This window comes from Dendrobates tinctorius, unplaced genomic scaffold (assembly GCF_039654945.1).
Source record: "Dendrobates tinctorius isolate UK_male_01 unplaced genomic scaffold, ASM3965494v1 ptg000062l, whole genome shotgun sequence".
NCBI classification, from domain to species: Eukaryota; Metazoa; Chordata; class Amphibia; order Anura; family Dendrobatidae; genus Dendrobates; species Dendrobates tinctorius.
In genome coordinates, this window is record NW_027361730.1 from 29,747,293 (window position 1) to 29,762,873 (window position 15,581).

The 15,581-nt window shown below is 43.8% G+C and overlaps 1 protein-coding gene across 1 annotated transcript in view; it reads right to left on the reverse strand.

The window, feature by feature from the left end:
* Window positions 1-15,581, reverse strand: part of CCDC33 (coiled-coil domain containing 33) — a 174,407-nt gene that overhangs the window by 36,079 nt on the left and 122,747 nt on the right. The window contains exons 16-17 of the mRNA XM_073579465.1: window positions 14,539-14,734; window positions 7,358-7,446 (exon numbers count right to left, since the gene is read on the reverse strand). Coding sequence (XP_073435566.1) covers window positions 7,358-7,446; window positions 14,539-14,734 — 285 coding nt within the window. The remainder of the gene's footprint in view (window positions 1-7,357; window positions 7,447-14,538; window positions 14,735-15,581) is intronic.

Below are 15,581 nucleotides of genomic sequence, written 5' to 3' on the forward strand. Positions count from 1 at the left end.
CTTCAGTGTCCAACCGTCCTGTACACCAGACCTCCGTTAGTCACTGCCGTCCTGTCCTGCAGCTGTCCTCTCAGGGCCACCCCCCTCTCTGAGTAACCATCTCTTTCTCTTCTGTCTTTCCTGAGCGACTCCTTCCTTCGTCCTCTCCTGAGCTCTTTCCACTTCTCTCTTCCTCCTGGGTGTCTATCATGCCCCTGGGACTCTTCCTCCTTATATCTCCTCCTTCTGGCAATCCGCTTCCCAGTCCCGTAACTCCGCCCACCATGACTATGCAATTTCCCTAGCCTAAGGCTTGCTGTCGAGTCCTTTTCTCACTACTCTAAGTCCTCATCTTGTGGCCAAAACCAGGTACTACACCATCTTCCTCTAATTCTAGCTGTTGTCCCACACATACACATATACATACAAGTCAGAAGAAAGCATTGTATACATCATCTCTTTTACATTTCCATCTTTATCAGACAGGTCCATAGGTCAGTCCACCCCCTACAGAGTCATTCGACCGATATAGGCATCTTCTAAATAGTTGGCAATGGGTATGGCTTCTTGTGGAAAGTCAGGATTTTCCACTAACGCTTCAAATGAAGGCACAACATTCTGTGTTGGTAGAAAAGCAAGGGCAGGTATCATGCATATCCAACTAGCAAATTCATGGTCACCTTGATATTGCACCTTGAGTCCTTCATTTTGAACTTTACGCCAAACTGACTGTGATAGGTGGAAGAAGCAACCGGTCTTCTCGAGGTCTGGGAATTCACTCTCAAATGCTTGGATTGCAGCTAGTTCAAAATCCAACATCAGGTTGTGTGGCTACAGTCCAGGTTGCATGTTCTTCAGCTCTTGTAGCAATCTCTGGTATGTTGAGCGGCTCTTGTCTGTCAGCAAGGCGTACACTACAGGAACAAGAAGGCCGTTGTGGACTACATGGATTGTATAAAGTTCGTTGAACAGGGATGGTGTAGTGGAAAACATGCCATTAGCAAACCAATCTTTACTTTAGGCCAGTAGATGGAGATTGTCTCTTGTTCCAAATATCAAGATCCGGCTGTTATGCATCGGGTTTCTCCCTCTGCACAGGAGGAATCCCGAGCCTTGCCTTCTGCGGTTTCCCATTCAGTCCCGGCCGCAGAGGAGCCTGCTCAGCAAAGACGTCATTTCCGGCGCCTTGCTCAAGCTAGTGCTGTCAGGTTGGTTGCTCCTGCCATCCCTGGTTCAGCTATAGCAGCCTGCACTAGCCAGCAGCGAGCAGCTCCTGGGACTAAGTCCCTTTTTTTCTCCACTGAGCATGCCCATAGCTCAACCTCCCATTGGAGTTCAGGGATCACATGCTCAGGTCCCGTGCCTGTTCCGATTGGACCACGGGGAAGGTCCCGGAAGGTCGCCACTATAAAAGACTCACATGGCCGCTCGGCCATGCACTAATATAGACTCATATTGTCAGTGGAATGTGTGATGATGGATGCATGTACAGTATCTGGTGAATGAATCCTTATGATTCCCTCCCTTTGGTTGTGCTTGTGTGCTTGTTATAGGGTTTAGAGATAGAGTCAGCGCCAACGGGTGGCTATACTCTCGCCACCATGCTCCTAAGTGTCAGCACACACTAGCGTCCAGTAGTGTCGTCCTGTACTTGGCACTACCGTATTGTGCCAAGTCATAGCACCCGCCAGTGCAGCGCCACGCGCAAGTTGTGCGCTGGTTAGCCCAACCCTGGCCGCTTAGTGGCGCAGGCCAGAGTGGTGCCTTGCACACTTGTGCGCTACTTGTACATTTATATTACTTTTCTGCTGGCATTGCAGCCACGGCACCGAGCACTGAGGGAACCTATCCCTTGTCTCTGGGGCAGGGTCCTGAGACTGTTTAATAGCGCTCCTCCTGCTGAGTCCTGTGAAGTTAACAGGCTCTGGCATCTATTCCAGCGGGTCTGTGAAGTAACAGAGTTCGCTCCTGTATACACTGGGTCAGTGGTTAACCTGCCGGTATTCAGTTAGTACTCCGCCATTACCGAGCAGTAGGCTACCATCTCTGCACGGTGGACCCCAGGTTGCGATCGCACTTTCTTATATTTTATATTTAGTGCGATCCACAACCCTATCAATGGCTGTGTCCACTTCCTAGTTAAAAGTGAAAGTATTAGTACAGGAAACAATGAGAGACAAAATAAAAAGTAACAAGTAGCAGATAGAGAATTTCGGGATGTATTCACAATAAATTTTCCTAATCGGAAGCATCTGTTGTTCATATCTCACATAAAAAACTCTCATTTTGCTTCAGATTTTCTGATTTTATAACAGAAACATTAAATTGAAGCAAAATCTGGTGTGCAGAGGTTAAACAATAGTTTTTTTCTATGACATGTATTGTCCCAGTGGAAAATGATATATTCCTGTTTAAAAATGCTTCCAAGCTTCAAATATGCCACATTTTCAAAGTCGTGAAAGGATTAACGGCAGCAAAAACTAGCAAAATGCAGAATTCCATGACAATAAAAGGTTTACATCAGGAAAAATGAGCAAACATGTAAGAAGTATTTGTGAAAAAAAAGCATACTAACTCAATAGTTCATTAGGTTGGGGTCATATGCAACGTAGACATCTGACTGGGATGATTTAGCGAATCCTGCTTTGAGCAGGGGGTTGGACCAGATGGCCCAGGAGGTCCCTTCCAACTCTACGATTCTATGATAAATGTCTAAATCCCATCCACATGCTGATGAAAAAAGTTCACATGCCCCGGAAGTGTGTCCTCCATGTGAAGACTTCCGGGGCATAGACCGCGCTGGAAAATACCGGCGCATGCGCAGTAGCGATTATATGCTTCACCCACAGTTAGGCAAAGCATACTGCGCAGGCGCAGGAGGCTTTACAATGCGCAAGTGCGAAAACCAACGTTATCTGTGATATTCACAGCTGAAGATTACGTGCAGCAAGCCGAGGAGGGGTGGGGGAGAAGGCGACTAAGCCACGCCCATCGGACAGCGGCGATTTGCATACATCCCCAACAAGATAAAAAAGGTATTTATGCCTCAAAGGTGCGGGGTCGGGGGAGTCAAAAGCCCTAATAGAATCCTTATGGGATGCACAATTTGGTGATATCTTTACATGATATCACTAAATATGGGTGACAGATTCCCTTTAAAGGCAGGACTTCTACTTTGAAGCTGAGCAGAGAATCAGACTGCAAATAAACAAGTGAGGCATAGTTGGAATCAGTAGGATTCACCCTACATTATACTGTCCTCAAAGTTTCCCTTTAAGGCAAAAAAAAAAAGTCACATAGTATCACATAATAATAAATGCCCTAAGCAACTTCCGGTTGTAACAACTTCCGTCCAGTTGTAACCGGTGACGTCACCGCACACCTCTTTCCATGTTAACCCTCAACACACACACTCCTCTCACCTTTCACCATCTCCACTCACTCTTTCACTCCATGTACGACCCTTTCTCTCACTCCGTCTCTCATACTCACGCGTCATCGCCGCTGATCCACGATCCCCGACATCTTCTTCCGCCGGCGCCATCCTGGATCCAGACGTCCTCCACGCCGGCGACATGTTCTTGCGGCGACGCCATTTTGGATCGCCAAAATCCCGCGATAGTCAAGATGGCGTCGCTGCAAGAATATGTCGCCGGCGTGGAGGACGTCGGGATCCAAAATGGCGTTGGCGAAAACTCGTGAGATTTCGCCGGCGCCATTTTGGATCCCGACGTCGTCCACGCCGGCGACATGTTCTTCCGGCGACGCCATCTTGACTATCGTGGGATTTCATGATACTCAAGATGGCGTCGCCGCAAGAACATGTCGCCGGCGTGGACAACGTCTGGATCCAGGATGGCGCCGGCGGAAGAAGATATCGCGGATCGTGGAGCAGCGGCGATGACGGCGTGAGTATGAGAGACGGAGTGAGAGAAGGGGTCGTATGCGGAGTGAAAGAGTGAGTGGAGATGGTGAAAGGTGAGAGGAGTGTGTGTGTTGAGGGTTAACATGGCAAGAGGTGTGATGCTATCGCATCCTCCCGATGCGATAGCATCGGGCCATAATCTAGTTCTATATCAGCACTGTGTAATATATAATTTTTCACATTTGTGCAACATAAACTTTGCAATAATTCTGCTTTATGGAAATGTTAAATGCTCACCAGAGTCATGCAGAAGGAACTGCTGCTGGATACCATCAATATTGATCCCCTGGAACTCCAGGGGAATAACAAGTTGATCAAGGGTTTGGGACAAATTTGGAATATTGCCAAGTTGCCTTGATAATCGTATTGTTCTCTTCAGTGATGCTTTCTTTGGGAGATGTGCTACAACATTAGAATGGGCTCCTGAAATGACTTCTGTGAGAATCTGTTGGTGTCTCCTGTGTTGTCCTTGCCCTGGTGACCGCCTCATTGACAAGTCGGATTGCTTCAGGTCTTGCTACTTGTGCTGTGTGGTTGTGGGGATTTGTTACTTTCATCACTTCACCAGATGCTTCATTGGTCCAAACACGTCCCTTGCAAGTCGACCGTTTTTCACACACCCAGATGGAATGGACATCGTCAGCCGTTCATTTGGAAAATATGTAAATGTGATTCTCGTAGACCAACTTCTTCTCCCCACATTTGGATAGAACTGAATTCATACTTGTAGAAAGTGAATTGCTGTGGAAGCTGGCTGATTTTTGTGCTAGTACACCTCTCTCTTTGTAAAGATTTTAGACACTGCTATATTCTGATGTAAAGATGGAATAAGAGCTAGTCTAATGTAACTTGCAGGACACCTGACATGAAAAGTGTTACATCTGCAGCAAAACTTGCAAAAAACTAGGTCAGTGCTGGGTCAGGTAAAAGTTCACAAAATATTTTGATTTTAGAGTGGTTTACATTCTCCACCTAAATCAGGCCTCATTCACACTACATTTTTTTAATCTGTTTATTTTTTTCATGTTATGTTTTTGCAATACAAAAATGTTTTATATCCAAGAAGTATTGTTTCTCCTTGTGGAGAATGACAAGCTAAGCATGCCGAGATGAGGAGACTTAATGCCGCAATGCTCCTCTGGGAAATATGTAAATTGTCTCTTCAGAGAGAAAGAGGGCTAGAACTCTAGTGCCACCTATTGGAAGTAGCAATCCTAAAAGTCAATGTTGACCCTTTAATGAGCCTTGTTACATGACTTAGGATAAAAGCCACAAAGAGAATCTCAATTTGCAGACACTGTGTTTCGGGGTACTGCCCCTCGTCACTGCAAAGTGTGAGATCTGGTTTGGCTGTGTGAGAGGCGTCTGACCGATATTCACAAAGTATTGTTTCTCCTTGTGGAGAATGACATGAAACGTTTTGGAAAATGTCTTGTTAAAAGTGAGGGCAAAATGCTCTCACACTATAATGCAATCAGTTGTGAGGTTTACAGATGGAAACAGTTGATTTAACATGTCACAAAAGTGCAGCACTCTGTACAGTACTTTTGTAACATGTGTATTGATGACGGATGGGAATTTATGAACCACAAGGACAAACTGGTGAAACATCCAAACACAAAATTCTGGGGGCAAAACAGGGTACAAACATCTGGGGGCAAAATACCGGGGGCGAACTGCTGGGGGCGAAACATCTGGGGGCGAACTGCTGTGGGTGAAAAATCCGGGGGCGAAGCATCAGGGGGCGAACTGCTGGGGGCGAAACATCCGGGGACGAACTTCCAGGGGTGAAAAATCTGGGGGCGAACTGCTGGGGGCAAATTGCTGGGGGTGAAACTTCCTATAACCGATCTAAACCCAATTGAGCATCTCTGGAGAGACCTGAAAATGGCTATTCACCAACATTCACCATCCAACCTTACGGAACTGGAAAATGATCTGCAAGGAAGAATGGCAGAGGATCTTCAAATCCAGGTGTGAAAAACTTGTTGCATCATCCCCAAGAAGACTCATGGCTGTACTAGCTCAAAAGGGTGCTTCTACTCAAAACTGTCAAAGGGTCTGAATACTTATGACCTTGTGATATTTTAATTTTTTTTTTTTAATAAATTTGCAAAAATTTCTACATTTCTGTTTTTTTCAGTCAAGATGGGGTGCAGAGTATACATTAATGAGAAAGAAAAATAACTTTTTTGAATTTACCAAATGGCTGCAATGAAACAAAGAGTGAAAAATTTAAAGGGGTCTGAATACTTTCCGCACCCACTGTATATGGGGAGAGTGGAGCAAGCTCCTGCTAGACACTTCTGTAATTAGTTTATCTCATGGTGAACAAAAGTGTTGAGGCCAGGTCCACACGAGCATACGGTATGGTCCATGCATGAATTGGTATTCCGGAACCAGCAGCGGAACTCCCGACTTGAACTCGCAGTTCATGTTTCTATGAAACTGTAAGATCGGGTCAGGAGACCCATGGTCAGCCTGGGCATTGCTGTCTGTGTGTGTACTGCAAAATATACTCGTCTGAATCTCCGACCTTAGGATGGACTTACACCACCTGATTTGTAAATATAGGGTGGGCCATTTACATGGATACACGTAAATAAAATGGGAATGGTTGATGATATCAACTTCCAGTTTGTGGCACATTAGTATATGGGAGGGGGAAAACTTTTCAAGATGGGTGGTGACAATGGCAGCCATTTTGAAGTTGGCCATTTTGGATCCAACTTAATTTTTTGCAATGGGAAGTGGGTCATGTGACACATCAAACTTATTGAGAATTTCACAAGAAAAGCAATGGTGTGCTTGCTTTTAACATAGATTTATTCTTTCATGAGTTATTTACAAGTTTATGACCACTTATAAAATGTGTTCAAAGTGCTGCCCATTGTGTTGGATTGTCCATGCAACTCTTGACACACTGATAGCAACACCGCAGTCATTTCAGCAAGCGGTGGTGAGGGGGTTCTTGGAGTTGGTGGCAAAATTGTGGTGGGGGGTTGTACTTCAGGTGGATGGTAACCTCCCCTTTTTGTTTGGATTTGGGTTAACTGCCTGGCGGATTTTAGGGCTCTACAGGCTGGGGTCCCTGAGAGTCGGTGATATGGAAAAGGTTTTCCGGCAACAAAGGTGCCCCCGAGCCTGTGGTCGCGGCTGGTTGGTTCATTACTAATGGTTCATTGGTAATGCTGGTTGGTTCATTATTGTTTACTGGTTTCTGCCAGGTTTTGGAGCGCCAAGAACCTCCTTACAAAGAAGTTATCTATTGTAGTGTTTGTTAATAAAAGGCTGATTTGGCCAATTTATCCAAAGAAAAAGGTGTACGAGTGTTCATTTTGGGGGAAGGGGTGTTCCGCGGGAGCAGGGTTGTTAAATTGTGGGGTTGATATTGAAGGGAGTCAATTGTAAGGAAGCATTAACAATACCGCAGTCATGTAATATAATACTCACCCTTACTAATTCATTCTGCAATTGCTGAATCCGGTCTCTCATGCTGCGGAGCTCTGATGTTTCACTTGCCAGTTTTTGCTTTATAGTTGCTAAAAGAAGAAAGGACATTGAATTCCATTATACTTGCATTCTCTTCATGTCATTTGCAGTGAATATCAGCGACTAAGCAATTTAAATTAATAAGAACTTCCCCAGTATTTGTCATTTGGCTATTGGTCTGTATTGTAGATCATCCAAGAGATGTTTGTATAAAATAGGAATAGGACAGAAACATCCATTGATTGTAATTTTTTTTTACATTATAATAATTATATTTTGAATTTGCACCATGCTGTTGAGTGGCAGAGTATTCAGTACCTCCACATCTGTATATAATTTGTTTTCTTTCACTTGCCATGAGAACACCAGGCCTCAGTCAAACATTAAGTTCCATAGGTCTTTTCATTTATCAGGTTTTTTATTTTTTGCTTATCGATTGTCTTTACAAAATAAACTGAGACATATCCTTCTTTAGTTCAATTTGTGGATCAGCCTCTCCCATTCAAGTTTGCAACAAAAAATGGTTAAAATAATAACCAGAAGAGTATAACCCATAAAATCATGTTCACATGAAATACACTACTGGGTGATTACACAATTACACACGCCTAATGATAAAGTTTTGATACAAAACTTGTGTTGGGGTGGTGGGGATGCTTTCTTCTAACATATACTTATGTAGGTATGGCCATGTTGCTGTTTTATGCCCTAAATGTATGATTAATTAATGCTTTATATGGGGAAATTATACCCCCAATACTGTTATTTACGCTTAGTCCACAGTCAGCTTGATAAGGTTTAAGTTACTATGTGATTTGATACATACAGTATATATCAGCGTCCCCTTTTTGTGTAATCACCTAGTAGTGTTTTCATGTGAGCAATTTTAATATTTATTGTATTTAATTAAATGATTTTATGGGTTATACTCTTCTGGTTATTATTTTATCCATTTTTTGTTGTGAATATATTATACGAGTTCAGCACCCTACAATTTTGGTGGGCTTTTTCTGATAGCTAATCAGCCATTGAAGTGCCTGGATGAACGAAAAGAATGGATGCCACATATGTGCCGTCCATATAGCATCTGTGTGCTGTCTGTTTTTCACTGACTGGTTGCTAAAGAAAATCTGTCACCACATTTGACCTATCTAAATTATTAATATGGGCATAGGTTATGTAATGAAAGAAGTTATCCCTGTATGCCTCATATCAGATGCCTTGTTGTTGATAAATCATCTTTTATCACTTTTATATAAATGTCCTCTTCCAGGCTATGGGAGGCCGCTATATATTCCACCAACAAGCACACATAATGGCAGTTATTATAGCGATAAGTGTGCAGGATTAGGGTATGGGACACACCAAAACATTTTCAAAGAGAGAAAGTTCTTACAGAGCCAGTTCACCAAACAAAAATAACTGGAGGAAATGTCCTCACCATATGATTAAAACCACAATAGCAACATATGTTAGATGTCATAATTATATTACCCGGTTGCAGGTGACAGGCTCAGGCTCCAAAGGTGGTCCAGGGGGTGTGCCGGTTAACCCCAACGGGCGTTTTGGCGGTGCCTTTCTCAAGGGGCATGAGATGGATAGTGTCATGATCCAGGGTGGATCTGACAGATTAAATGCACAAGTAAGGCTAGTTTCACACTTGCTTTTTTTTGCAGCGCGTTTTTCCCGCAAAAAAACGCATTGAAAAAACGCATACAAAAGCATACAACTGCTGCGTTTTTTTCAAGCATTTTTATGAGCATGCATGAAAAAAACGCAGCGTTTTTATGCGTTTGTATGCGTTTTTAGTGCGTTTTTACCGCGTTTGCAGTTTTTTCCAACATTAGGTGGCCCCTCACACTAACCCAAACCATGACTTTACTAACCCTAACCCTGACCCTAACCCTAACCCTAACCCTGACCCTAACCCTTAACCAAACCATACTTAACCCTAACCCTGACCCTAACCCTAACCCTGACCCTAACCCTTAACCAAACCATACTTAACCCTAACCCTGACCCTAACCCTAACCCTGACCCTAACCCTTAACCAAACCATACTTAACCCTAACCCTGACCCTAACCCTAACCCTGACCCTAACCCTTAACCAAACCATACTTAACCCTAACCCTGACCCTAACCCCAACCCTAACCCTGACCCTAACCCTAACCCTAAACCCCCTTAACTAACCCTAACTCTAACCCAAACCCCTAAATTCCATGGTTAACAAAAAAAAACGCATGTGCAAAAAAACGCATACATGAGCATGCCAGTGCGCATGTATGCACATCCATAGGCTATAATGGCCATTTTTAGCGCAAAACGTGCGCATACGTGCGCATGCGCTTTTTTGCAGGGCCAAAAAATGCAACATGCTGCGTCTGGAAAATACAAACGCACACCCCAAAAAAACGCAGCGCATGAAAATCGCATACATGCGCTTGCCAGCGCGCAGGTATGCGCACCCATGTTAAATATAGGGGAAAAAACGCATGCGCACGTATGCGTTTTTTTCCAGCGCTAAAAAACGCAAATGTGAAACCAGCCTAACCTTTTTTTTCCTGTTAGCTGTTTTGCTCAGGGTTGGTTTTGTCCCCCGGTGGCCAGTATGGTCATTGCACTTGTTTTTAGAGATAGTTTGCCCCCGGTGGTGGTTAGAATAATTGCCCGGGAATCACTAACAGGTGTGTTTGCTCTATAAAGGTGTGTCAGTAATGCTCACTCACGTTGGTGATATTATTATTGTTGGGCTTTCCAACCATTCTGGGTTAAGGAAGGAGCTGGATGGGGAGCTGGAGGAGAGTACAGGGCGGCTCATTCAGAGTCCTGGAGTGGCAGCTATGGTGTCAGCGAGGAGTTCGTGTATAGCATGGTGGAGTGGCAGCTACAGTCATATGTTAAAGTTTGGGCACCCCTATTAATGTTAACCTTTTTTCTTTATAACAATTTTGGTTTTTGCAACAGCTATTTCAGTTTCACATATCTAATAACTGAAGGACTCAATTATATTTCTGGATTCAAATGAGGTTTATTGTACTAACAGAAAATGTGCAATCTGCATTTAAACAAAATTTGACCGGTGCAAAAGTATGGGCACCCTTATCATTTTCTTGATTTGAACACTCCTAACTACTTTTTACTGACTTCCTGAAGCACTAAATTGGTTTTGTAACCTCATTGAGCTTTGAACTTCATAGCCAGGTGTATCAAATCATGAGAAAAGGTATTTAAGGTGGCCACTTGCAAGTAGTTCTCCTATTTGATTCTCCTATGAAGAGTGGCATCATGGGCTCCTCAAAACAACTCTCAAATGATCTGAATACAAAGATTATTCAACATAGCTTTTCATGGGAAGGATACAAAAAGTTGTCTCAGAGATTTAACCTGTCAGTTTCCACTGTGAGGAACATAGTAAGGAAATGGAAGAACACAGGTACAGTTCTTGTTAAGCCTAGAAGTGGCAGGCCAAGAAAAATATCAGAAAGGCAGAGAAGAAGAATGGTGAGAACAGTCAAGGACAATCCACAGACCACCTCCAAAGACCTGCAGCATCATCTTGCTGCAGATGTTGTCACTGTGCATCGGTCAACAATACAGCGCACTTTGCACAAGGAGAAGCTGTATGGGAGAGTGATGCGAAAGAAGCCGTTTCTGCAAGCACGCCGCAAACAGAGTCGCCTGAGGTATGCAAAAGCACATTTGGACAAGCCAGTTACATTTTGGAAGAAGGTCCTGTGGACTGATGAAACAAAGATTGAGTTGTTTGGTCATACAAAAAGGCGTTATGCATGGAGGCTAAAAAACACAGCATTCCAAGAAAAACACTTGCTACCCACAGTAAAATTTGGTGGAGGTTCCATCATGCTTTGGGGCTGTGTGGCCAATACCGGCACCGGGAATCTTGTTAAAGTTGAGGGTCGCATGGATTCAACTCAGTATCAGCAGATTCTTGACAATAATGTGCAAGAATCAGTGACGAAGTTGAAGTTACGCAGGGGATGGATATTTCAGCAAGACAATGATCCAAAACACTGCTCCAAATCTACTCAGGCATTCATGCAGAGGAACAATTACAATGTTCTGGAATGGCCATCCCAGTCCCCAGACCTGAATATCATTGAACATCTGTGGGATGATTTGAAGCGGGCTGTCCATGCTCAGCGACCATCAAACTTAACTGAACTGGAATTGTTTTGTAAACAGGAATGGTCACAAATACCTTCATCCAGGATCCAGGAACTCATTAATAGCTACAGGAAGCGACTAGAGGCTGTTATTTTTGCAAAAGGAGGATCTACGAAATATTAATGTCACTTTTATGTTGAGGTGCCTATAATTTTGCACCGGTCAAATTTTGTTTAAATGCAGATTGCACATTTTCTGTCAGTACAATAAACCTCATTTGAATCCAGAAATATAACTGAGTCCATCAGTTATTAGATATATGCAACTGAAATAGCTGTTGCAAAAACCAAAATTGTTATAAAGAAAAAAGGTTAACATTAATAGAGGTGCCCAAACTTTAACATATGACTGTATGGTGTCAGTGAAGAATTCCTGCAAAGCTTGGTGGAGTGGCAGCTATGGTGTAGAGCTGCACTCAGTTTGCTGGACTCTGTTACTGAGAGCTGCACTCAGTTTGCTGGACAGCTGCACTCAGGTGCTGGACTCTGTTGCTCCAAGGCGGCACTCAGTGCTTGACGCTGTTGCTGTAAAGCTGCACCCACGTGTTGGACACAGTGGAGGAAGATGCACTCAGGTGTTGCTCTCTGTTGCCAGGAGCAAGTGCATCAGAGCAAAGCTAAGTGTTTCCCTGTTTTTCACTTTTCCTCATGTTGGTGTTAGTGCAGCGGTGGGGCCACTGCCTGCGCCACCCAGCTCCCTAGCAAGGGATAGGTGTAGGGTGTGCCAGATCTACAGGTTCCTGAGCGGCGCCAGTGCGGAACCGGCATAGGGAACGTTAGGAGCTTTAGGGACACTGACTCAGGGGAGTGCAGGAGGTCTCCACGTCCCCCGTTCCCTATTGCAGGGCCCTCTGTTGTAAATGTTTCCCTATCCCCTTTGTCTGATTGTATTAGTTACCGGCCTGCGGGCCACGTCACACTGGACAATTACACGCGCCACGTCCTGTTGTTTCAGTTACCGGCCTGCTGGCTGTGTCACACAGGACGGGGCACGTGACAGATAGCAAGTGTCCCGCATTAAAAAGGTGGTGTCCCGGAAATTGAAATAGCATCGCGTTGCCATGACTCCCATCACGTCCGCTGAGCCGCGCGGTGTCGGGCAGCCGAGAGCTGGAAATACGTGGGGCCCCACGCAAACCGGAAATCAGCGCACCGCCGTGTCATGTAACAGCAGGTGAGGGAGGAGCACGGCGCACGCGCCCATCAGGCAGCGCTTAGTGATCTATCATATTAACTATGTGCAAAGTTATGGGCATGCAGATTTCCTTAGCAAGCAATTACAGTATATCGTAGGAAACAGCATAACTCCAGCAAAATACATAGAACAAGAAATGTTACAACTGCATATAATTATAAACCAACATTTTTTGTTCTATGTATTTTGCTGGAGTTATGGCTCCCTATGAAATACTGTAATTGCTTGCTAACGAAATCTGCATGCCCATAACTTTGCCCATAGTTAATATGATAGATCACTAAGCACTGCCTGATGGGCGTGTGCACCGTGCTCCTCCCCCGCCTGCTGTTACATGGCGCGGCGGTGCGCTGATTTCCTGTTTGCGTGGGGTTCCACGTATTTCTGGTTCTCGGCTGCCCGACATCGCGCGGCTCAGTGGACGTGATGGGAGTCATGGCAACGCAACGCTATTTCAATTTCCGGGATGCCACCTTTTTAAAGCTGGACACTTGCTATCCATCTTATGCCCCTTGAGAAAGGCACCGCCGAAACACGCGTCGGGGTTAACCGGCACACCCCCGGGACCACCTTTGGAGCCTGAGCCTGTCACCTGCAACCGGGTAATATATTTATGACATCTAACATATGTTGCTATTGCGGTTTTATTCATATGGTGAGGACATTTCCTCCAGTTATTTTTGTTTGGTGAACTGGCTCTGTAAGAACATTACTAATCTAATTTGAACGGATTTATATAATTAATATACTCAATTTTTGTATCCACTCTCCTGCTCCTTCATGGGTCTGAGGGATCTGTGCGGTCTATCTAATACAGCGTCATTCCTTGCACAACCCTTCCATCCGCTCCCCACACCAAAGCTATGTGTAGATTTGTGTATATTGTTGTTGTATGAATTTAAATTAATAAAGTTATTGCTTATTTGAATATACTATTTCTCGGACTAGTGCACTTTTGTTGCTTTTTGCAACTTTCTCTCTATGGGAGGCCACTGCCAGGAAGATAACTCTGCCTCTGAGCTAATTTTACCTGAAGGGAGAGTTACCAGTATGATATGTAAAGGTTAACAGTGTGATATGTAATGGCCACTCTCTGCTCTCCTGATCTCATTGCAGAGCTGTGTCTGATTATACCTGACACATCTGCAGGTTCCTTTCAGCTTCCAGCTCACAGATAGACAGGGTTGCAATATTGTTACAATATAGCAGAGCTCTGCGAGAAGCAAAATATGTGTTTGTAAGAAGACAAAGTTAATTTGTCCTGTTGCATGTTAGTTACTTGTCTAACTCTAGTAATTCTCCCTTCATGTAAAATAATCTCTGGGGGCTAAGTTTTCTTCCAGGCAGCGTCCTCCCCATAGCCTGGGAGAGGTAATTTACATATAAGAAAAAGGTGGATATCTCTGGAATAAGACATTGGATCACAGATATCAAGGTACAATTTTACTCAGCTTCCTATGACCTACATGCCCATATAGACGGCTTTGGGGGGGGGGAAACGATGATCCTTTTGACAGATTCCCTTTAACAAAGCTTTGGAAACCTCCACCAGTTTTTTTTCTTTGCATGTTAGAAAAGCGGATGACATACAGATGGTAGAAATGGACACATAGACAAAAACAGATTTAAAACAGATTCAGCACACTTATGAAAGAATGTCCTATTTTGTGGACCTCAGAATAATCATGGACATATGAATAAGGCCTTACACAATAACTAAATAGAACTAGATCAGTAATGTTTCAGAATGTGTTTTCTCACCAAGTCGGTCTGCAAGCTCAGCCTTAGTCATGACATCAATGTCTGCGTCGCTTAAAAGACTACGTCCTGCATCCTGATTCAGACTACGCTCACTTCGAAGAGCACTGTTTTCTGCTTCCAGTCCACTCATCTGGCGTCGTAGTGCAATTATGTCATCTGCCATACGCTGCATGGCAAGGCGATAGTTTGCCAGCTCCTTATAGTGACAAAAAGAAAAGGATTTAATTGCAATTTATGATATAATTCTGGAGCATTTTGTTTGGTAAAGCTCACAGTAACTGCTGAAGGCTATGTAATAAATTGAGGGAAGTGCAATAGAATCATTTGTGCATACTTGAAAAAAAAAAGGCACAGAGACCCCAACGTTTTTTTTTCTTAAAAGGCTAATTAATGTACACAAGCATGTGATGGTTCAATGTTATGTGAGTCTTAAGTATGGGAGCCATAGAAATCTTATAGGAAAAATATACAACTTATGGAGTCACTATACAAGAGCAAACCTTGAACCTATACATCCATCCATTATATGAGGGTTCAAAAATATGTTCCTATTAATCCTCTTATGAGACAGCCTGGCCATGTTTTCAGCTCCCACCTGGATTTATGCTTATTGCTCTTTTGTATGTTTTTCTGTTGGGTCAACTGTCCCTTGTCTTGGGTTCTGCAAAGTATTCATTCTGTTACCGTATTCCATTTAAGGCATGATGTGTGTCTGTGGGTACATATGATGCTGAGATTTAAGGGTTAATTGTGTTGTTATTTGGAGTTAGACTGTGCAGACTGTTTTCGTGTGAGGTCAGCATGAAGTCATACCTTTAACTTGGACCACACTACATAGGGGTATTCAACCACTCGTGGTCAGTCACTGAAGGCACTTGAAATGGGTTGGAGCTATGCTGTGTGACATAGTCTATGACTTGTAAATAGGTACAGGACAAATTTCACATTTTAATGTGGTGTGTAGCCTCAAGTTAATGTGGAGAGATTTCCACTGAGATTGTCCCAGGTGGATGAGGATGAGGCCATACCCACCCATAAAGAGA